This window comes from Diadema setosum, chromosome 5 (genome assembly GCF_964275005.1).
Source record: "Diadema setosum chromosome 5, eeDiaSeto1, whole genome shotgun sequence".
NCBI lineage: Eukaryota > Metazoa > Echinodermata > Echinoidea > Diadematoida > Diadematidae > Diadema > Diadema setosum.
In genome coordinates, this window is record NC_092689.1 from 16,356,908 (window position 1) to 16,382,267 (window position 25,360).

At 39.4% G+C, this 25,360-nt stretch overlaps 1 protein-coding gene across 1 annotated transcript; it reads left to right on the top strand.

Moving 5' to 3' along the window:
• The first annotated feature begins 9,447 nt into the window (after window positions 1–9,447).
• LOC140228584 (uncharacterized) lies at window positions 9,448–24,489 on the top strand. Its single transcript, XM_072308814.1, has 8 exons — window positions 9,448–9,515; window positions 9,699–9,815; window positions 11,653–11,695; window positions 13,579–13,756; window positions 14,066–14,343; window positions 14,413–14,959; window positions 15,195–17,665; window positions 24,358–24,489. The coding sequence occupies exons 1-8, from the start codon at window positions 9,448–9,450 to the stop codon at window positions 24,487–24,489; spliced, it is 3,834 nt and encodes a 1,277-aa protein (XP_072164915.1).
• Window positions 24,490–25,360: the final 871 nt, after the last annotated feature.

The following is a 25,360-nucleotide window of genomic DNA, read 5'->3' on the forward strand; positions in this document are numbered from 1 at the left end:
AGAAAATAGACAAAGTAGAAACAAGTAAGCTCAGCTGGTACAAGATTGAAGAGAAGTAATTAAATACTAGTAGACATTTTGTGCGATTTCCCTGGATATATTTTCTGAATTGTAAGAGGTAGTATAGCAAATAAAAGTGACAGAAGAGGCCCCAGGGTGATTTCGAAATTGATTTGGTAGTTCATGATATGGTGGAACTGTGATTAGGAACTGTGTAATGAGTAAAGAAAAATATAATGGTGAAAAAAAAATACTGGATAAGAAATTCACCTCAAACTCATCCAATTCTAAAGGCGACGAAGCCATCCGGATTTTCCTAAAATGTACGGGCTTTAAAAAATTCGTTTACATTTCAGACAGGGCGATAGAAATACCAGTAAAAAAAGAGTCTCGTCCTTTATCTTCCTTTATCCCGTTGAATAACACTTTGGGAACCATGCAAAAGTTGAACGGTAGGTTGTTACGGTGCCTTATTTTGTGCTCTCGTATCAATCCTTTTGTACGGATAAGTTGAAGAGATTATTCAATCTGTATACTAAATTTTCATCATGACAGTTCTCGCAACTGGAAATTCATTACCACGCTCAGTAACTTTTGTACGCAAGACCTATGTCTTAGAAATCAAACACGTTAATATACATAGGGGCCTACATTTTTGTCGATGCAAGTTCAAGGAAAAAAGTACAATGCATTACATGTATATATATTATATATATGTATAATACATATGTGTGAAACTAATTGTAAAAATAATTGTGCTTTTGGAAAAGAGAGGCTGATGTAAAAGTAAAATGCAATTCAATTCAATTCGAATGAGATTTTATTTCCAATGGTACGTTTTTTGTTCAAAGAGAAAGTTTTGTTCAAAGAGAAAAAGTACATTGTATTACAAATATATATTTGTAATACGAAGTTGATGCAAGTTCAAAGAGAAAAAGTATATTGTATTACATATATCTATATATATATGTATATATATATATATATATATATATATATATATATATATATATATATATCATAATATATTCTATGTGTGAAACTATTGTCCAACTAAATTTTGTGTTATTGGAAAAGAGAGGCCAACGTAAAAGACAATCTTGTAGAAATGTGGGCCACTCAAAAATCGAACTCGCAATACAGAAAAAAAAAAAGAAGTGAAGGGGAGGGAAGGTTAGAAGAAGTAAGGGAAGGAAAAGGATGAAGGAAGGAAGGACTACTTAATGGTAACAGGTAATCCCGGCGGAATGGGGGGGGGGCAACCACATGGTTGTAATTAATATGTAATTTTCAAAGCCTTTTTTATCATAGATACAATTTTCAATCAAATATTAATGGGTATTTCCCCAAAAACAAGTACACCATAGTTCAGATAAGGAAATACAGGCCTAAGACTGTAATATAACTGAAGTAAAGAACGGGTGGGAAAATGCTTCAAATCATTAATAATAGCAATATTCCAGGATATAATCTTATAACAATCATGAACACGAGCGACTTACTATCAACATAAACACCAAGAAATTTGATAGACATTGATAGATAGAACCATTTCTAGGGGAGTACCATCAAGCATAATATTGCCTGGCAGCATTTCAAGTGAATTACTAAAAATTACAAACTTAGTTTTTTGAGATAACTTGTCTTAGGTAACTCCTGAACCACTCCGAAGCCTTTACACGGAAGCCGCAGTGCTGTAACTTTTAGTAAGATTTCATGATTAATCTTGTAAATGCTTATAGCTCAGGGTGTCATTATATTTTGAATACTTCTTCGTTTTATCAGTACTATTCATGTCAATTCATAGTCAGTATTATTCATCTCATTTCATAGTTAACAACTGCATTCAAAATATTCTTTTTATGTTTGATCGAGTACCTGGTTAACAAGTGTTCCAATTACGTCTACTGATTATCAATGTTCTGGCTTACCGTCTTTAAGTCACTTGCGACCTTAAACTTAGCCCTGAGACTTCGTATGCTAGATAGCAAATCTTTTTTTATTTTAGGCCTATACGTTAAGTTGAGAATCGATTCGACGAGAAAAGACATTAGTGCTCCTGTATTCAGAATAAGTTTGAATTGTGGATGGACTGACGACTTCTTGAAAATGTGAACATGACGGTGTATGATTATCGGTCCTTGTCGTCGCGACTATGCCACGTGAAATGCGCACCACGGTCAGGGTAGGTTTTGCCTGCCAGAGTCTTAAAATTATTATCCACTTTCGTTTTCAAAATTGTGTGGACGAAGAAATGGATTGACTTTGATCATTCATGTCCATAGTTATCAAATTCCGATGTTTTAAGACCGGAAATTAACGATTAAAAAGTTCAAAGTACGCAGTTTTGTGTTCTGGCATGGATTTCAAAACTAGTTGAGATTAAATTCCTTTGATAGGCTTGAGTTTCATTTCATTTCATTCGTAAAGATTTACCTTTGTTATCCCACTGGATGATTGAGACTGCATCGATGGTATAGACTATGATAATGCAAGCTGTGAACAATGTTTATATATTGTGTCAAATACGATGGAAACCCTCGGAGAATCAAGTCCCAAGGGGGATTGGAATAGTATTTACTGAAAATGATGACAGGCAAAATAGGCCTAAATATTTTACTCATGTTTCAATGTATTTGTAATAAGGAACGTAAAAGGCTGCTCCTACTATATCAGTACAGGTAGCCTTTTGACAAGGCCATTTCTCTATTTAATGGTTGCGAATGAAGGCGTCGAGATTGGCAGAGCACGCTTCGATCGTCCATACAGGCATACTATACAGCGAGACGGCATTGTCAAGAGGATAGAATGCAACTACAGTGCACTGTGCGATGGACTACCAAAATGGTGCCAGTCAAATGAATGCCCGCTCGTCGTCATTGCTCATTCCCATTGGAGTAAGATATGTAGTATTAAAAATTGTCATGTAACAAGGCAATTCCTATATCGAAATAAGAGCTTGGAATGATCTAAACTACTTCCTCAATAGTCAGAATATTTGGGAGGTCTGTGATGTTGACAATAAAAATAATGATAATGCTCTGGGCAATGGCTATCACAATTGTCATCATTTCAGTACCATCACCATCAGCATCTGGTAGTTCGTAACCCTATCTAAAAGTCAAACTATTTGATAAGATGGAAATTACATGACTTCGGTGAATATCTTTGGAAGGATAGCAAAGCAGTGATCATCGTCTTCAACATCGGTACAACTCAAATAATTCAATACTATTGGCAAAAGGAACCCGAGGGATAGTGTAACCTTGATATCTTTGCACACGGCACGCTCTTCTCCCCACACCTGCACCTTTGAGCGGGTCGAACCCGTTGCTATTATGACTTTGCTCGTTTCCTAAATAAACTTATTTTGATTCACGCACGAGCAGTTTCGTTCAGTAGTCCCCTCTATTTGATTGGGTTTCACAATTGTCGAAATTTTCGGTTCGACAAATCTTACATTCGCAAAACTCCATTTGGGATTTCCCCCTTTGAAACCATAGCATATTTTGAAAGCTTATGAAATACATTCTTGCATGTGAACTATAGTTTCGATTTCTGCCTGAAACTACTGTGCTGTGTCATATATTCCTATGATATTAATCTTACACTTCGCATTTCAGTTGAGTACGAAAAGAGTGTATATCTCTCGTTTATCTGTTTATTTATTTGTTTGTCTGTTTGTCCGTTTCGTTTTCCAGCTTACAAGATAATTGAATCTCCCATTCTGTCTCTTCGATCCAAATGTTCACTTCTCTGTTTCTCAATCTTAGAAGCTTTGAAGCTCAGAATTTTTCTCTGATGTAGACTTATACTGAATTCTAATCAATTCAATTCACTGAATAATATCATGTTACGCTTTACTTCCATCAAAATAGTAATACATGATACAAAGTATACATTTGTGAACTGATAATTTCTAATAATTGAACAGAAGCACATGTCAAAAATTGTAATGAAATAAATATTTATGAATTATCATATCATCAGAAAACAATTCAGACTTTTCAATAACAACAAAGAGTGAATAGAGTGACTGAAAAGAAAGATATCTAGTGAGAAACGGTTATATATTAGATATGTACACATACTTTGTATTTCAGTTGAGCATAAAAAGAGCACAGTTCCCCCCCCCCCCTCCCTCACCACCACCACCATCTCTTTCTCTCGCGTCATTCCAGTTGTTTACTTGTCTTTTTATCAGTCTTAAAACTACAGCGAAAAATCACATTAAGGGCCCATCTCACTAGAGGGGACTTCGCCGCGACTCGTGAGACTCCAAAGACCAAGAATGGCTTTCGCTCTCACCGCTCTCACCGCGATGTCTCCATTGTTGAGCATAAAAAGAGCACAGTCCCCCCCCCCCCCGCCACCACCACCACCACCTCTTTCTCTCGCGTCATTCCAGTTGTTTACTTGTCTTTTTAACAGTCTTAAAACTAAAGCGAAAAAAAAAATCACAGTAAGGTAGACTTACAGGGATCCTTACCTGCAGTTGTTCTGTTTCACATTCAAGTGTAACTTTTGCAGAACATATTATCTTATTTTTCTTGCATAGATGAGATCATTGTGTCAATGATATTGTTTCATTTGTATCTTTATTGTCGCCGTCTATCATTTTAATGTTATTGCTGTTTATAATCATAGCTCTCTTTACCTTAAATTTCATCTCTCATAAATCAGTTATACCTGTGTCAGTATCGTCATCATCATGATTTATTGTTGGCATTAGCGTCATGATCAGTCTAATTTAGTCTTCTCATTCACTCCAAGTACATTATTTTATGTTATATACGCCTGAAGAGATCCTTGTCATTTGATTGGTTGTTTGACATCGATCATTTGGCCCATTTCACTATGACGTCATCACCCGTTCAACTGCGGCTCCATCTACCGTGCAATTTTGGATCGATATACGATTTGCTCCATTGCACGCTCGCTGAGAGCCAGGCACACTACGCGTTTGCAATGTGTGTATATGCGACAGCGCGCTAGCGTAAGCGTAAAGCGCTCAGCAAGCACTCTCGCGATCTCAGATTCTCTCTTGTTTCTAAATTAATAAAACATCAAATGAGAAGGATCTATTTGAGGCGTTATATAAAACAAATAATAAATGTTTTTCATTCGTGCTATGGACAGAATATTAAATTCATTCGGTAAAAGATGAAATGTAGAACCATTCAACTCGGCTGCGCCTCGTTGAATGGATCATTTCATATTTCACCTCATGAAATATTCTGTCCATTTCACTCATAAGCATTCATTATTTGTATACTATAATATGAGAATTACTTCTATGCTACAGCAATACAAATATTTTCACGTTAGTCAATGATGTACTGACAAGAACATTCTTATAGATAATCGAAAATAATAGAGAATAGCACAATCTATATTTTGACAAGCACAGGACGGGGAAAGGGCCAGCACACATTTACAAATAACCTTTTGCACCTCCGCTTCTCTCCCCCCCCCCCCCCTCCATAAAAGGGGGGGGGGGGTCTGAAAAAAAGTGTACAGACTCCCGATAATCACAATATCCCAACATAATTCGATGGTTCTGTCAGTAGATTCCCTCTAACGGACAGACGTGTTTACTTCACTTCCACACGTATACATACACATTAATACACATGCACAAGTCAATAGCTAGAGCAATTGTCATCATTACTATGTATTACTATGCAAGCACCATCATGTTTAGAGTAGTAAATCTGCCCATTTATCTACGAATCATCGCACGCTATTGAATATAACAGAACATGACAACGACTGACAAATCCTTTGATAGGATGAATATTATACTTTCGAGAAAATCAACGTGATAGCGGCTATCATCGCCTTGAACCATGGTACAACTCTGAGATTCACTACCACTGCCCTGAAGAAACCTGAACGATCGTATAACCTTCATTTAACATCTATGAGCACGGCATGCTTATGTCTGAAGCTGCAAGTTCGAGCGAGTAGAGACCATCGTTTTTTTTAATCATTATTATTCACGCGCGACCAGTTTCGTTTCAGTTTCGTCTCCTATCTTTGATTACGTGTCACTGTTATCTGACTTTACAGTTCAGAAAATTTTATCTTTATTACATTGCAACTCTTTGTGTGGGATTTTCCCCTCTGAAACCTTTGCTGTTTGAAAGCTTATTTATCAAACTTATTGCATGTTTAGATTTTGCGACTCCCTCCTGAAACAACTGAGCCGTGTCTTCAGTATATAATAATAATTGAGACGGACGTTGCTCTTTTCGTCTTTTTGGCCTGTCATGGCCTTCATTAGGATCTGTACTAACATAACACACATCACAATAACTGTAAAGAGTAATGTAGAGCGTAATCATTTATGAGTGATGAGTCAATCTTATTATCATGATTTTGGAATATGATTTTCTGATTTTTTTTTTTTGATGTGATTGTGTTTGACTGATAGATAGAAATGATATATAGTAATTACATAGTGTTAAATAATGTAATATTTTACTGACCGAAGATGAGCACACTGCTGTGATGCAAGACGTCACAACCAAACCAGTTTCGCCCAGGTAATTTCACAGAATGTTTTACAGAATTGCTAATACACTGTACATATCATTTAAGTTAAGTTTATCGTTTAAGTTATGACATTTTTGGTAATATCTAAATATATTGTATGTTGATTTATATAGCATTACATTTACTTCATACATGTATGTGTGTGTGCATGTATGTGTTTGTGTGCACATGTGTACAAAACATTGCACATAATTATGAATATACAGGGCGTATCAAAAAAAGTTACACTTTTGAAAAAAATTGTCTAAATTACATCTCGAAATATTTGGAAGATTTTTTCATATTTATGGATGCCCAATAGTCTCATCTATCAAGTGCAATAAACAAATCAAATTTTTATTCACGCTTGGCTGAATACTGACGCTCTTCGTCCAGAGTGTGAAAAATGACTTGTGCCAAATTGAAAGAAGGTGGAAAATTCAGCCAGCAGTACAAAGAAGTGTTCTCATTCAAACAAATTGCTCTTTTGCTGACGGTTTTGATTCTGTTATGATAGTTCAGGAATTTTCTGGCAATTTTCTGTCACGTTTTAAATGATTCCATTGTGTTAAGGAAGGTTGATTAACAACATCAAGATCTTTTAAGCACAATTATCACAAATCATGCACAGACATATCAAAACCATATGCCAGTCACCCAGTCAAGAAGAAAAGTACAAAATTAATGCATCCTCAGATCATTCAATCAATACAATCAATCCAATCCAATCAATCAATCCAATCAATCAATCAATCAATCAATTAATCAATCAATCAATCAATCAAACAATCAATCAATCAATCAATCATTTATTCATTCATTCATTTAATCAATAAATTAATCACTCAGTCACAATCGTATGCATGTTTAAAGTGACAGATGGGAAGGGGAACTGGGGGGGGGGGGGAGGTGATATTCCCTATGTCGATATGCCACTTTAAATATGCATACAATTGTGACTGACTTATTGATTGATTGATTGATTGATTGATTGATTGATTGATTGATTGATTGATTGATTGATTAAATGAATGAATGATTCATTGATTGATTTACTGATTGAATGAATGATTGGCGGATTGATTGATTGATTGATTGAATGGATTGATTGTATTGATTGAATGATCTGAGGATGTACTTTTCTTCTTGACTGAGTGACTGGCATGTGGGTTCGATATGTCTGTGCATGATTTGTGATAACTGTGCTTTAAAAGATCTTGATGTTGTTAACCTTCCATAACACAATGAAATCATTTAAAATGTGACAGAAAATCACCAGAAAATTCCTAAACTATCATAACATAACCAAAACCATCAGCAAAAGAGCAATTTGTTTGAATTTGTACTGCTGGCTGAATTTTCCATCTTCTTTCAATTTGGCGCAAGTCATTTTTCACACTCTGGACAAAGAGCGTCAGTGTTCAGCCAAGCGTGAAGAAAAATTTGTTTTGTTGATTGCACTTGATAGATGAGATTATTGGGCATCCATAAATTTAATATGAAAAAATCTTCCAAATACTTTGAGATGTAATTTAGGCAATTTTTTTAAAAGTGTAACGTTCTTTTTGATACGCCCTGTATATATATATATATATATACATATATGTAACAAAATAATGCAATTTCCAGCGGAATAAACGGTAGTTTGGGGGAATTTTGATGAAAAGTATGATAATATTCAGAAAAATGCAAATACTGCCCTTTTTGAAAAATTATACATTAATATGGGCTCAATGAAGCATTGAATTGACAGGAGCACTAGTAAAATAAATCTCATGCCATAAATTATGTATGTTAATGTGAAAATACCTTTTTTTATAGAAAAAAAAACACAGATATACCTACATTCCCCTAAAGTCCCGTTTTCTATGCAAATCAAATATATACACCTGATAATCTCCCCTACATTGTATTGATGGTACAGTCTTCAACCTACACACGCTACACGTATCCTTTGTAGTCTTGAGGCCCCAGATCACCGATAAGGCAGTGAAAAACATTGTCAAAACCTTAAGGGGAATAAAAAATTTCCCCTTGGGGCAAATTCCCCTAAGTATACTTCGTTTTCAAACGTATATTCCCATGTATCGTTTTATGCATACATGCATATTATACACTTGTATATACACATAATGTATACAGTCATAATGCGTCATATGATAATTATGATTGACCATATTACTCATTACAATTATCATAATGTGTGTTGATGTTGGTAGATCCTGGTGAAGGCTATAATGACAGGCCAAAAGCTTTATTAAAAGGGAAAAGATGAAAAGAGCAACGTCCGTCTCAAATTTGATTTCTTTCACCATATGCTCCACAATGAGATGCCGCATATATCTTGACCAGGAACGATCTCCCGCGATATAAAACGCTCCTGTGCAAAAAGTATGGCAACAGAAATCGTTACATACATACATTACACCATGTACACAAGATATTCGCACAAGCCGATATTCAAACTCAGGACCTCCACGTTGAGAATCCTGAGCAGAAAGGGCCCATCTTACTAGAGGGGACTTCGCCGCGACTCGTGAGACTCCAAAGACTAAGAATGGCTTTCGCTCTCACCTCTCACCGAGAAGGCGACTCCAGGGCGACGTCCGACACGTTTCCAAAAATGGTGACAAATATTATTCGCCTTTAAGTCGCGGAGACGTCGCCGCGATGTCTCCAGGACGAGGGGGTATCTCACCGGGCTTGAAACTAGTCTGCAACTAGTTCGCGACTCCAGATTTTACTAGTTGCAGAGTCGTCCCCGCGACGTCTCCGAGACGTCTCCTAAAAATTACAGAGTCTCCGAGGATTCGCATGAAATTTAAACATGTTCGATTTTTGGGGAGACTTTTTCCAGTTTCCGCGAGACTATATCCGCGACTGATGAGACGTCTCCGCGATGTCTCCGCGATGTCTCCGCGATGTCTCCGAGATGTCTCCGAGACGTCGCTGAGACCTGCTGGAGACAAGACAAACTGGTGAGAGGCCGCGGAGACGTCTCCGCGAATTTACTTGACGCTGTTTGACCTACTTTAGAAACCACGTGACCCATCTGCGTGCTGACATCCTGCCTAGATCAAGTCTGGTGATCCTGCAATGGCTCCATCATAATTTGAAACTTTTTGACACCTGCCATTACTTCTTTCAACATGCCACCCAAGGCCAGTGAAGAAGGCTGATCAAGTTGTTGTAGAAACTGTGGCTGCTGGGGACGCATGCGATGCCAATGTGGCCAAAGAGGCCAATCAATGTCTCTGGAAAGAGGAGCATCAGCAAATGTTGGCGGACTTCTGGGAGGATCATGCTGAATTTTATCACAAATCCCACGAAAAATTCAAAGATAACACCTACAAGAGAGCAACTGTTAAATACTTCCTTCTCCATAAGAAAAATATGTTTGAAGGGTAGCCCCTACCTATGCATCTGAGTTTATAGTTGAATTCCATATACATTATATGTTGCGTTACAATAAATAATTTGTGTGAAGTATGGCATTCTTTAAAGAAAAGTATAGTTATATATGCATTCAATTTTGTGTGTTACTTTGTGTATTTCAATAGAATGTAAATTCAACAAAATCCATTTATGAAATAAGGCGAACAAATGTGAGCGTGGATCTCAAAACCAACCAAAAAGCGCTAGACATGATTTTTATTATTTTTTTTTTTAGTCAATATCAAATTCTAAAAGGAGATTTTTAGCTTTAAGATGATATGGTTTAGTGAAAACGGGAAGAGAACCCAAGCTTTCTATCCGTTCAAAGAACCTACTGCTTGAAGCATTGTTTTGGCGGAGATGTCTCTGAGACGTCTCAGAGACGTCTCCTTGGTGAGACCGCAAGCCATTTTTATGTCGGAGACGTCTCCGCGACTGCTGCGACTGATAAGTTGGAGACGTCGCGGAGACATCTCCGTTGGTTAGATAACCAACCATAATATACCATAATATTGATCTGTGATGTTATTAGTTAATGATAAACATGGTTAAGATGTGCAAAACAAGCATATCTGTTTTACAATGAAAATGTCTTCATATTCCAAAGAGCAAAGACAGGTTTCTACCTCTGACCTTTGGTGACCTTTAGAGATCAATGGCCTCAAAATATAATAATATTGATCTGTGGTGTCATTAGTTAATGATAAACATGGTTAAGATGTACAAAACAAGCAAATCTGCTTTACAATGAAATTGACTTCATATTCAAAAGAGCACAGACATGGCTCTACCTTTGACCTCTGGTGATCTCTAGAGGATGTACAAAACAAACATCTGTTTTACGTAGCCCAGATGGCTACTAGCACATAGAATAGAATAGAATAGAATAGGCTAGAGAGTAAAAGAAACAGAACACTGCATTCGTTTTTCTAGTCACCCTGTGACGTCAATATGCTCAGTATTTTCCTCTTCTCTTTAGTTTATGAAACCGTTTATCTTAATTCCAGCTATTTTCTTCTTCTTCTTCTTCTTCTTCTTCTTTTGTCAAAACCTCCTCTCCCAAGAAGGGTCTATGGTCATAAGAATTTATGAGTTTGACATTTTTCCGCTAGTGGTCAGTTCCATGCACTCTCCATCCCCCAAAGCCGTACCAAATTACGGGGAATGACAAATTGTCACCCTGTTCCCTAAGCTCATTCTGGCAAGGCAAACTCATTTGCATTTTATTCCCTTTTCTGAAACTCACTCTGGCAAGGCATGCTCATTCGCATTCTCTCTTGTTCAGCCTAGTGCTGTAGTAGGTCTCCGCGCTTGGCCAAATCTAACAAAGCCTCAGTCAGGTGTTTTAGCTAGCTGTGCTGGGGCTGTGTACAGTTATATAGGCATAGGAATGCGGTAATTAAATTGTTTTTCCAGTTGCTAGGTTACTTGGCAGGGTAGGAGATAATTGGTTAAGTTTTTTGGGGTGTGTGCAGTCTTGGGTTTAGGAGAGAGTTGTGTGAGGGAAAATCGGTGCACTCCATATTGAACCTTTGAGTTGAGAGGTTGAGCTCTTCATCCTCACAGTGGTGTGACTGGATGTGTGTGGATTCTGGGTGTGAGAAAGCCACGACTTGGATCCCCCCACTAGCAAGTAATTGTCAGACTTGCAATTTCGGGACTTCCTTTTGGCTGCCACAGCACACCAAAGCACATCTCCAAACTCAAGACCACAGAGATTTCCGTAAGTTGACATTTTATGTAATTGTTAAGCAGCTGTAATGATATAGAATGTGTGATTTGACAGCACACAAAGGAATAGTTTTAATGCTTAAAAATTTTTGTCACATTGCAGTAGATGTAACAGTTATAATTTTAAACTGTTATGAATTGTGGATAGCGTATGGAAAGCAATTACAATAGTGCCGGTGATAAGTGCTACTACATTTTGTTGTAAACGTTTGTTAGTTGTTTGTACAGAGCTCTGGAAATATGGCAGATGAAATTATTATTTTCAGTTGGTGATGAGACAAAATGATATTAATTGCTCAGTATAAGTATTATTGTATAGTTTTGCATTCGTTTATACGGTTGCAATTATAAGGCTTCTTCTGCACGTATCAATTGAATATAATCGGTGTAACCAATAGTTTTTATGCTATTTGACACTTTAAAATGTGCCCGCTTTTTATGCAATTTGACACTTCAGATGGAGTCCACCTTGTATGCTCGTATTCGGCAATCGTATTCAAATAAGAAAACCAGTGGTTATAAAGACATACTAAATGACCGTAAAGTGAATTGTTTATGATTATAATATTGATGGTTACTCGGTTTCCTTTTAAAAGCAACAGTAATTGTATGGGATAATGTTAAGAACGTCTTCTAGAAGGCATTTTGGTGTATTTTTATACAGTCATCCCGTTCCTCGCCTTACTACAAACTTAGCTGGGCTAAGTAAGCTCCATGTCTTCTTCGTAGACGCCGGCCATTGGCGTTACCTCCTCGAACTCCACGCTTTCGGCAAATTGGTCTCGAACGACCTCGATTATCTCCGACAACGACCTCGTCACTGATTACCACTCGTCGACGAACTCTGTATCAACATGAGTACTCACGCGTGATCTCCCTCATCGCGGAGCCTTACACTTCCACCCCCATGCAAAGTCGGTATCATTTTATTGGTGTACCTTAGGGTTTTTGGACAAATCAACCAAAATATATTGTAAGAATTCCGAATACTGAAACTGTTGCAAAACCACAAAACCATCAACTTCATAATAAAATATGTTTGTAAACCAAAACAGTACATTTGACTGTGATTATTGCATTTGTAACACAGGTATTTGAATATGTGATGGGAAAAGGTAGATTATATTAAAGCTCAGGCCAACTGACTGTTTGCAACCTATTCAAAGTTTGAGTGGTTTGATTCTTCGAAGTTCGGTTTCTGTTTCGTACTTAAGTGTATAATTAGATATTGAACAAATTCTACTTAATTGTTTAGTCGATAATTAATTGGCAACAATTAGGTGACATTTTTGGCGACCACGAAGGGACCGTTCTGTTAAAGTCGGTAGTATAAGTAATTGTGGTATTTAGGATCCAGGGTTAGTATTACTTGGTATCATGGTGAAATCCTCATTATTTATAAATGATGTTTGATTTCGATATGTAACGTATATTTTTGAATTGTCATTGTATACAGGTTTATGATTGGTCATGGAGAGTTGGACATGTGCTGATCGGGTGCCGCGGCCGTACAAATTGTAAGTTGTCCCTTTTTTGTGAAAATTTCTGTTGTTTAATCTCACAATGGAGATTGAAAAATTGCATCGCATTGGGGAATCCATAGGCTTGAGTGGTAGTGAGTTGAGAGAATTTATTGCAGAGGAACAAAAACGAGCTAGGGAAGAGCGTGCTGAGGAACGAGAGAGAGTTAAAAGAGAACAGGAATTAACTCAGTTGAAGTTAGACTTGGAACGGGAGAAGGGGAATAGTGGTAATGGTAGTTCTGAACCGCACGTAAGACCACCAAAATTACCAACTTTTGATGAAGCAAAAGATAATTTAGATACCTACCTAAATAGGTTTGAGCGCTATGCTCTCGCGCAATCTTGGCCACAGTCCTCGTGGGCCATCAATTTAAGCGCACTCCTCACTGGGAAAGCACTCGACACATACGCGAGGCTAACCGACGAAGAGGCTGGAGACTACGAAGCTGTTAAGGCGGCGTTGCTTAAGCGATATGACTTGACAAGTGAAGGTTTCAGGAGAAAATTACGCAGTGCAAAACCGGAGGCAGGTGAAACAGCCAGCCAGTTTGTGCATAGGATGCGGGGGTATGCTGAAAAGTGGTTGTCACTTGCAGGCTCAAAAAAGAGTTATAATGAATTACTCGAATTGATATTGATTGAACAGTTTCACAAAAGTTGTTCACGTGAGATGTCTATCTTCATTAGAGAAAACAAACCTACGAGTTTGGAACAGTTGTCAAAAGTAGCTGATCGCTTCTTAGATGCCAGATCGGGTTGGCATTTAGCACAAGGTGGGAAGACCCCAGCAAAAGTCAATCCTTTAACTTCAAATCCTTCCAACTTTCGCACCACACCAGGTACACAGGCAGGAGCAAGTACAGGGCAGAGGAATGAGGCTTCCAAGCGTCCAGGGTGCCACATATGCGGCAAGATAGGTCATATTGCCCGTAACTGCTACCGCAGGAATAAGCCCCCAGAGAGGCTGGCTGCAGGTGTGAGTGCAACGAGCAATGACTCTCCACATCCAAGCGGACAAGATAGTGGTGCACTGGCGCCGAATGAGTCAGACGTCCAGGCAACAGGAGAACTTCGTTCTGATGATTATACTTATGATGCAGGTCAATTCAATACACAGGTTAGGAATCCTGGTAATCAATATGAACAAGGCTGTTTATTAATTGATTCATGTTTCTCTTGTGATAAGGTGGTCCAGATGGAGGAACGTAGTATGGAATTTCCAGTGATGAGCGCAGCCTGCGGAGCCAAACCGATTCGCAGGATGCCGGTCGTGGAAGGACACGCCAACGGAAAGCCAGTTCAAGTTCTTCGCGACAGCGGATGTTCAACGGCAGTCATCAGAACAGAGTTGGTCCAACCACAACAGATGACAGACGAATGGCGGACTTGCATTCTGATTGACGGAACTACACGAAGATTTCAAGTGGCCAGAGTAAGAGTTGACACTCCATATTTTGTAGGGGAGTTAGATGTATTGTGCATGAGTAACCCAGTATATCCCTTGATACTTGGTAATGTACAAGGCGTCCGTAATCCAGGAGATCCTGACTGCCAGTGGAAACCGGTAGAATTGCTGGAGGCAGTTGAGACTAGACAGCAGAAGGAAGACAAAACCAAACCACTGAGGGCACTGAAGGTACCAGGCCAGGTGTCAAACGTCACACCGGATGATTTCCGACGTGAACAGGAGGCTGATCCGACACTAGATACACTCCGGCAACATGCTATGTCGGGTACAGTGAAAGAAAGTAGAAACGGTAGTAAGTCGAAGTTTGTATTCAAACATGGATTGTTGTACAGGGAATTTTATTCCATGACTAGAAACTCAGAAGATAAGATAGATCAATTGGTTGTTCCGGAAAAACTCAGGAAAAACATTCTTAAGTTAGCACATGAGTCAATTATGGGTGGTCACCTAGGTTCAAATAAGACAAGTGACAAGATCCTTGCTCATTTTTTTTTGGCCAGGTGTGCAGGCTGACGTCCAAAGGTTCTGCAGATCGTGCGATGCATGTCAACGTGCTATCCCGAAGGGTAGAGTGACGAAGATTCCGCTGGGAACAACCCCGATCATCGATGAACCATTTCACAGAGTCGCCATCGACATCGTTGGTCCAATAAAGCCAGTATCATCGCGTGGTCATCGATATATCCTGACATTGGTGGACTACGCAACGCGTTACCCGGAAGCGGTGCCACTTCGAAACATTGACACCTCATCGGTAGCAGAGGCGTTACTTAGCATTTACTCGCGGGTCGGTCTCCCAAAAGAGATGCTCACCGACAGGGGATCGCAGTTTACTTCAGACGTAATGCGGGAAGTTAGCAGGTTGCTGTCGATTCGTCATGTGACTACAACACCATATCACCCACAATGCAATGGTCTAGTTGAAAAATTCAATGGTACACTCAAACGCATGCTAAACAAGATGTGTGAGGAACGCCCTACTGATTGGGACCGTTACATTGATGCATTGCTGTTTGCATACCGAGAAACACCCCAGGACAGCACAGGCTTTGCACCGTTTGAGCTACTTTATGGTAGAGTCGTGAGAGGACCCCTCATGATTGTTAAGGAGTTGTGGACCCAGGATGACACGGAAGCGGATACCAAATCTACGTATCAGTATGTGCTAGATCTGAAAGAAAGGATGGAGAAAACTTGTGACATCGCCCAACAGGAGCTGCTGAAGTCGCATGAAAAGTATAGACGGAACTATAATCGCAAGGCTAGGCAGCGTTCCTTCAAGGTCGGAGATGAAGTCTTGGTGCTCCTCCCCACGGACAGCAACAAACTCCTCATGCATTGGAAAGGCCCATTCCGAGTTGTTGGTACTGTTGGGAAGCTCGACTATCGCATTGATCTGGGAAGTAGGATCACCACATTTCATGCTAATTTGTTGAAGCTCTATGTTCACAGGGATGATGTCCCAGATGTTGGTGCTCCATTTGAAGTAGCCTCAGTCTCCGTTGTTGAGGAAGAAGACGTCAGTGAAGATGGCGATTTGTCCTATCAGAGGATGTCCAACGAACATCTACTTCATATTCCAACTACCAAGCGTACTCAAGGTGTAGGTGATGTTAAGGTTGACACAAATTTAACTGATGAACAGCGTCGTCAGGTATCGTCGTTCCTGTGTGAATTTGAAGATGTACTAACTGATGTCCCAGGGGTAACGAGTGCTGGTGAACACGACATAAAACTCACTCATAGTGAACCAATTCGCAGTAAACCATACCCCTTACCGCATGCTCTTCGACAGGTCGTTAAGGATGAGATTAAAGAAATGATGGATTTAGGCGTCATTGAACAGTCTTCATCGCCTTATGCATCACCCATCGTACTGGTCAAGAAAAAGGACGGGTCAAACCGCTTCTGCTGTGATTTCAGGAAACTCAATTCAGCTACTGTCATGGATTCAGAGCCGATCCCGGACCAGGAGGAAATTTTTGCTAAGTTGGCTGGTGACCGTTACTTTTCCAAAATTGACCTAACCAAAGGATATTGGCAAGTGCCATTGTCGCAACAGGCCAAGCCCCTTACGGCTTTTATAACCCATGACGGACTGTACCAGTTCACTACAATGCCTTTCGGACTAGTAAATGCTCCCGCTAGTTTTAGCAGAATTATGAGAACTGCTCTTCGGGGAATGCCAAATGTGGACAATTTCATTGATGACATTTTGATTCATACCCCAACTTGGGAGGAACATTGCAGGACTCTCCAAGCTGTGTTGGTACGACTACGAGCAGTAAACTTGAAGGCAAAACCTGCGAAGTGTTTTGTGGGCTTTGCAGAACTAGACTTCTTGGGTCATCATGTGGGCAGAGGAACAGTGCAACCAAATCAGGACAAGATTGCCCAGATTCAACAGGCTACGAGACCAGAAACCAAGAAGCAGCTTCGATCCTTCTTAGGATTGGCGGGATATTACCGCAGATTTGTGCCGAACTATGCAGCTATAGCTGTACCCCTGACAGATCTGACCAAAAAGGGAGAACCCAATCTCATCAGATGGGGTGAGCCGCAGGACAAAGCATTCAATACCTTGAAGCTGAAGTTGTCAAGCCAACCCATCCTTCGTCTCCCAGATGTCAATAGGACATTCACTCTACGTACTGATGCCTCAGATACAGGCATTGGAGCCATGCTGCTACAGGAACATGAAGGCCAAAAGTTTCCCACAGCCTATGCCAGTAAGAAACTCTTAGCTAGAGAGAGAGCCTACTCTACTATCGAGAAGGAATGTCTAGCAGTTGTCTGGGCAGTGCTCAAATTTGAGACCTACCTATACGGCAGGGAAATTGTGCTTGAAGTTGACCATTACCCTCTTTTGGCAATACGACGGTCAAAGGTCGCCAATGCCAGGATTCTGCGTTGGGCATTGGCCCTCCAACCATACAGGTTTCGGATAGAGGCCATTAAGGGTAAAGACAATGTAGGCGCAGATTTCTTGAGTCGTCTAGAGTAAAACAAAACAAAACAAATCTTGCACTTATTGCGGAAGCAATCAGTATTTTTGTGTTTTCAGGCACTGAGAGATGTACTATTGAAATTATGATATCGCATGTGCAGCAGGAAGGCTGGTGTACTAATTTCAGCATTTCGTCCTTTTGCAGGAAATTATATTAACTCGATAAAAATTTTGTTTCCCTTCCCGCAGGGGCAGAAGCAGAAGTGAGCCCATGTAGATGGTTAAGATATTAATTATTTTCTCTCCATTTTATCTAATAACAAATTTTCCTTCCATTTCAGATGCAGAATATGTTACAAAGGAAGAAAGAATAACTCCTATTTGCTTCCAATTTGTTGCAGAGAAGGAAAATGAAATTAACTAAGTATGCTCGGAAATGATATTGTGTGTATATATAAAGAATTACCGTGCAGAATTTGCATCTCGTTGTATATGATTACCGATCCCTATTCATTTTGAACTGGAAAAAATTTTCCCGGAAAATTTTCTTAAGGAGGGGGCAAATTGTCACCCTGTTCCCTAAGCTCATTCTGGCAAGGCAAACTCATTTGCATTTTATTCCCTTTTCTGAAACTCACTCTGGCAAGGCATGCTCATTCGCATTCTCTCTTGTTCAGCCTAGTGCTGTAGTAGGTCTCCGCGCTTGGCCAAATCTAACAAAGCCTCAGTCAGGTGTTTTAGCTAGCTGTGCTGGGGCTGTGTACAGTTATATAGGCATAGGAATGCGGTAATTAAATTGTTTTTCCAGTTGCTAGGTTACTTGGCAGGGTAGGAGATAATTGGTTAAGTTTTTTGGGGTGTGTGCAGTCTTGGGTTTAGGAGAGAGTTGTGTGAGGGAAAATCGGTGCACTCCATATTGAACCTTTGAGTTGAGAGGTTGAGCTCTTCATCCTCACAGTGGTGTGACTGGATGTGTGTGGATTCTGGGTGTGAGAAAGCCACGACTTGGATCCCCCCACTAGCAAGTAATTGTCAGACTTGCAATTTCGGGACTTCCTTTTGGCTGCCACAGCACACCAAAGCACATCTCCAAACTCAAGACCACAGAGATTTCCGTAAGTTGACATTTTATGTAATTGTTAAGCAGCTGTAATGATATAGAATGTGTGATTTGACAGCACACAAAGGAATAGTTTTAATGCTTAAAAATTTTTGTCACATTGCAGTAGATGTAACAGTTATAATTTTAAACTGTTATGAATTGTGGATAGCGTATGGAAAGCAATTACAATAGTGCCGGTGATAAGTGCTACTACATTTTGTTGTAAACGTTTGTTAGTTGTTTGTACAGAGCTCTGGAAATATGGCAGATGAAATTATTATTTTCAGTTGGTGATGAGACAAAATGATATTAATTGCTCAGTATAAGTATTATTGTATAGTTTTGCATTCGTTTATACGGTTGCAATTATAAGGCTTCTTCTGCACGTATCAATTGAATATAATCGGTGTAACCAATAGTTTTTATGCTATTTGACACTTTAAAATGTGCCCGCTTTTTATGCAATTTGACACTTCAGATGGAGTCCACCTTGTATGCTCGTATTCGGCAATCGTATTCAAATAAGAAAACCAGTGGTTATAAAGACATACTAAATGACCGTAAAGTGAATTGTTTATGATTATAATATTGATGGTTACTCGGTTTCCTTTTAAAAGCAACAGTAATTGTATGGGATAATGTTAAGAACGTCTTCTAGAAGGCATTTTGGTGTATTTTTATACAGTCATCCCGTTCCTCGCCTTACTACAAACTTAGCTGGGCTAAGTAAGCTCCATGTCTTCTTCGTAGACGCCGGCCATTGGCGTTACCTCCTCGAACTCCACGCTTTCGGCAAATTGGTCTCGAACGACCTCGATTATCTCCGACAACGACCTCGTCACTGATTACCACTCGTCGACGAACTCTGTATCAACATGAGTACTCACGCGTGATCTCCCTCATCGCGGAGCCTTACACTTCCACCCCCATGCAAAGTCGGTATCATTTTATTGGTGTACCTTAGGGTTTTTGGACAAATCAACCAAAATATATTGTAAGAATTCCGAATACTGAAACTGTTGCAAAACCACAAAACCATCAACTTCATAATAAAATATGTTTGTAAACCAAAACAGTACATTTGACTGTGATTATTGCATTTGTAACACAGGTATTTGAATATGTGATGGGAAAAGGTAGATTATATTAAAGCTCAGGCCAACTGACTGTTTGCAACCTATTCAAAGTTTGAGTGGTTTGATTCTTCGAAGTTCGGTTTCTGTTTCGTACTTAAGTGTATAATTAGATATTGAACAAATTCTACTTAATTGTTTAGTCGATAATTAATTGGCAACAATTAGGTGACACATGGTGACGTGTTTTTGCTCTCTGATCCCCAAACATAAATGACCCTCCTAGCTGGAAGGTCGCCCTCCTGCCAGAATTTATCCCTCTAAAGGGTTTTTTACACTTGCAAATTTTTGCATGGTCCCGTACCGACGGTGGGCTAAAGGGGAGGGTGGGGGTTCTTAACCCAACCGTTGGTACCAGAATTTCATCAGCCCACTTTCTGTTTACACTTATTTTTGTCAAAGTGGGCTAGCCCCACCGATAATCACATACTATCTGGCCCTGAAAAAAAAAAAAAAAAAAAAAGGGCTAGCAACACGATTGTGGAGCCAAGCAACCGACTGCAAACAGAACGAAGAAATAATCCGGGGTTAAGCGATGAAGACGAAGCTCTAACCCAACAAAGTACGGGACTAAGAAATACAAGTGTAAAAAGGTCGGTTTTCTCTTTAGCCCGGGACAAGAGCTTTGTACGGGATTTATTGGCGAGTGTAAAAAGTTGACAAAAATTGATACGGGGTTAACGATAGTCCTGGGTCAGAGAAATACGGGGTTAAGAAACACAAGTGTAAAGAGGGATATAATTTTAGCATTCATTGTTTAGTGGAGTCGGTCAAACAGGAACTCCACAGACAAATTCAGGGACAACGACCCAGAACAACGATAATGTTGGTTGTCATGAGGACACTAATATTCATTTGCTTCATCATTTTTTATCCAAGAAACAATAAATATTTACCAGTTGTTACAGAGAAGAGCTAAATGAAGAAACTAAAAGACGATGGTCGAGTTAATCAGAAATTGAGATGAATCACTAATAGAAAATTGAGTTATCACAGAAATGAATAGGATTAACAAATTGAACATTTTTCCAATACGGAATTAATTTCTAGTGAACACCACACCCCAATATAAGATTGAGTCAATGAAATGCTTTAGGGAAAGGAAGTTTGTTAGTAAATTAGTTATAAAAAAAAAAAAACATATTTGAGCCGAGAAATCAGTTAGAATGGCAAGCACAATGGGAGCGGCTTCACACTAAGTAGTGAAGCAAAGGCAGCAGAGTCAGAGTATTTTGACAGTTTGAAGAACTTTGAGAATAGTTGGAGACCACAGAGATGAAGTCAGGAGCTCCCCTTCCTTGGTACATCATGCCCCCCCCCCCCCTTCCAAGTCAATCAACTAATTTTATCGACGCTGAATGCACCATCGACCTACCCTGTGAATGTGATGACCAATCCAATATCTATCCGCCTCTGTACATTGGTCGCCGGCTTGGAGAAAGTCTTAAGGAGTTTTGGGGAACTTACACAATTATGACGTTGTCTTCATATATTCCAAAGAGCACAGACAGATTTCTACCTCTAATGAGCTTGACAGTTCAATGATCTCAAAGTATCAGAATATTGATGTTTGGCATCATTGATTAATGGTAAACATGATGATGTTCTATAGAGGCATTTGTTGGCCCCATTTATTTATATGGTTTAGTGCATCCTGAAAACGGAAAAAGCATGATTAAAAAAATCGACCATTGACCCTTGCTAAAAACAAGCCCCCCCCCCCCACCCCACACTTAGAAAACACGCACACACACACACACACATAGACACACACACACATACACAAATTCCGCCGCCCCTGTTTAGATGTACTCTTTAGGAAAATTGAACATGGAATTGTGAAGTGCATGTCACCATGTCCCCGGGGAAGAAATTACACTGCATAATACACTCGCAGATCTGTCAAACCTGTACCGCCCCACCCTGGTAAAAGGCAGCAAGTGACAAATGCGATACATTTCCACATTTCCAGGGAAAATGTGTACATGAAAATTCCGATGTTAAAAGCATGTGATGGGAAATGTAAACAGAATGGGTGAATGCTTCTGTGTTTCCTGCTAAACTCATTTGTTGGTGGGGAAAAGAAAAGAAAAGAGAATTAGTCTCGCTCTATATCATGTCTACATAATAACGCCTACGGATGTCTAAGCTGGAGGTGTGTTGGAAAGTTGTTTAGAACACCAACCGTAAGTACAGATTAATTGGCACGCTATCTTTTGAAGAGAAACAATACTTTGTTTCACATTGTTAGTGGGGAGAAGAAAAGAGAAGTCTCGCTTCATGAGAGATGTTCAGATCCCGCTCTCCACCACAACGCCTACGGATGTCTAGGCTGGAGGTGGATTGGAATGTCTTATATAGAGCACCAACAGTAAGTGCAGATTATTATTGGCACGCTATCTTTTGAAGACAAACAATACTAAGATGATAACAGACTGACAACTGACAGCTGACAATCATCCGCTCATGTGAAATCAAACAGAAGCTTTTCAAAACATTCAAGAGGCATTTCGTGCGTTACAGTCTGTTAAACATGTCAATATATGATGTGAAAATCAAATTTTGTTAAAAATCGCATGTCGATTCACCATTGTTAAGGTGTTTTTTTTTCTCTCTCTCTCTCTCTTTGTAATGATGTGTTTGATCATGGTCCCTCCATTCATTCATTTATTTCTGATTTCATCTCATTTTTTCTCACTTGCCAGAATTGTTTAGCCTTAAGCAGACTTTTTAGATCAGCTTAATTGCCATATTATATTCCTCTGTTCTGTGTCATATGAAATATGAAATTTGGTAGTTTGAACAATTCTATTGATACGAAACCAGTGTTTTATATAATACATTGCAAAAGCATATTTTTGATGAATGTATATTGATTGATTGCTTTGTAATAGAGAGTAAATGGTATTTTAATTTTTAACGATGAAAAATGATAATGTGTGATTATGATAAGGATAATTTCAGGAAATAAGAAGAGGTTGAAGGAGGGAAAGTGAAGATGAGGATGGTAAAGTTTATAAGGAGGGGGGAAAGAGAAGATGGAGAAAAAGAGGATGAGTAGATGAAAAGAAAGTTGATTTTTTAGCAAGGTTATTTATTAAACAAAAGAGATTATTTATGGAAACAAGAACAGAGATGTGAATAATTGTAATTGTATTTTTTTTTATGGTAAAGGTTAATTTTATTGTGCAATAGTTAATATTTCTAATGTATGTTTGTATATTTGAATATATTCATGATGATCCTTGTAAAATGTCCACAATTCAGCCTCCTGGCTGCAAGAGATGTTGTTTAATAAATACCTTTCAATCAATCAATCAATCAATCAATCAAGCAAATTGAAGGCAACCTGCATTACATCAAAACAATTAACTTCACGTGAAATGATCAACACGTTCCATAATATATACTCGTGATGGAGAGGGAAAATAATAAACAACAACATTGCAAGATTGATGCATTTCTGCATTTCTGCCAAGACAACAGACGGGAACTGATTCCACGTAAAATACATAAACATATATTTTGATTTCTCCATGTATTTTCCCATATTATTACAGACAATCATTGCACACGTATACTTGATATGGTGGTGTTCAGCTCACTGTGTGCAGACTGAGCACGACCCGATAATTCAGAACCTCTGCATGAGAAAGGATTGTAGCCTATTCCGCGAGCCAAAAAAGAAGCTTTCTTATCATCTCGTGCATCCAGTACTCTATGTGCAATGCACCTATGATAGAGACAAGCTTGCCTTCACCCAAACTGTTTAGATTTTGCCATTGGAAGACTCTGATGATCGCATACAGTACGTGGCTGTGCACCTGTAAGAACGCTGGTCTGACCTCAGGATGTCTATCCAGTTTAGTCGTGGTGGAGATCTGTGTGCCGATCCGTGCAATGTAAACTAAATCGCGTGCTTCACTGAAGACGCAGATGCTGCCCCTGTCTTGAAGAGATCGATGGTATAAATCTAGACCAATTTCAGCAGGAGGCTACACTGAATCATCACTTGCTGCAAGAGAATTTTAATCGGATCATTCAGGTGATATTACCCGCTGCCAGCGTAACCCTGATTCACACATTGGATGCAAACCGGATGGCGGTCATATTGGAAACAAGCAATACTTGGGCATGGGGGCACAACTCTTGGCCAGGCCCAGTTTAGGAGTATCGAGTATTACGAAGACAATTAGAGCAAATAGTAGTTCCACTCCTATTTGGAAGTGAGGTACCTAAAGATATTAAAAAAAAAAATACCTCAAGTTGCCTGACTTAATGACCTAAACTTAGCTGGATGACAGTATAAGTTGCAAGACAGGATATTGCTTCATGTGGAATGTATGTTAGGTTTCACTGTATGTCGTTTTCCAGATGGTCCTGGACGTCACTGTATGCTCCAGGACCATGAGTCATTCATCGGAACCATACAGCCCACGAGCTTGACACTGGCTAACAAAGGCCCGCCAGCTCCAAACTAGGGAGACTTGAGATTTGACATCTTCAGCAAGCGGGCTGCTGTTGGGAGCATCAAACCTGAGAAACTGTCCCGACAGCAGATGCTGCAGCGCAGCATTCTCTACGAGCTTATCTCCAAACCAGAGATTGGCTAATGTTGCAAACTCCATCATTGGATGTCTTGGAGTACGGATGGAAGCTCGGTGACCAAGTTTATTAGTATATTGGGGACTATTAGAGACTACTACCTGCATGGTGTACTCATCAATTTATGGGTTGTAACAACCATATGTACATGATCTATACAAATTATGAACAGAGTCGAGGGTCTGGGGGTACAACGAACTCCCAAGGGTTGCTTCCATCAAGGGGTTCTACCAACTCCCACAGCTGTTGAAGTTGGTGTTCAGTAATGGGACATTCAACAGGGGGAACCTCCACAGGATTTTTAAGATCCAAGCCTTCTGGTGGAGGACGCTCTTGATGTGCAGACTCTGCAAACATATCCTGAATTGCTGTAAGGTTGCTGCCTTGCAGCGTCAAGACATGTTGCACAAATAATTGTAATGGTGATCTGCTTCCCTCTGTCTGCAGACCATGGTTATTCCACTGACCCACGAATGATCTTATAAGTAGTTAGTTGTAATGTAGTGCAAAATCTGTGCAGTATTATCTACATCCCACTGTCCTTATACTGATTCCAGAAATACAAACAAATCATAGTTTGTGGCACCACAACACATGTCTACCTACGATATCTCAATCCGCTGATTATGGGTACTTTTATACTATGGGTACCTCAGGGAACTTTCCAACCCAGGTTCTCTCACAACTTCCATTAACATGCACACATCATCATATCACCTCCAAAGTCACTCGTGATGGAAGCCCATAAGTGACTGCAGCCTCAGTGAATGATGTGAGACGTCTGTGACTGATAAGTAATTGCTGTCTGTAAGAAAAGAAAAATCGGCTGAAGCCATCTATGCCACTGCAGATTGATGTTTTCCATCTGAAAGAAAAGAA

Bases quoted from the DNA above. Each gene is read 5' to 3' on its own strand.
- LOC140228584 (XM_072308814.1), top strand. From the start codon at position 9,448: ATGTCTCCGCGATGTCTCCGAGATGTCTCCGAGACGTCGCTGAGACCT. The intron at 11,696-13,578 runs GTAAGTTGACAT...TCTTGGCCACAG, and splicing joins TCAAGACCACAGAGATTTCC to TCCTCGTGGGCCATCAATTT. The intron at 14,960-15,194 runs GTACAGTGAAAG...TTTTTTGGCCAG, and splicing joins CCGGCAACATGCTATGTCGG to GTGTGCAGGCTGACGTCCAA.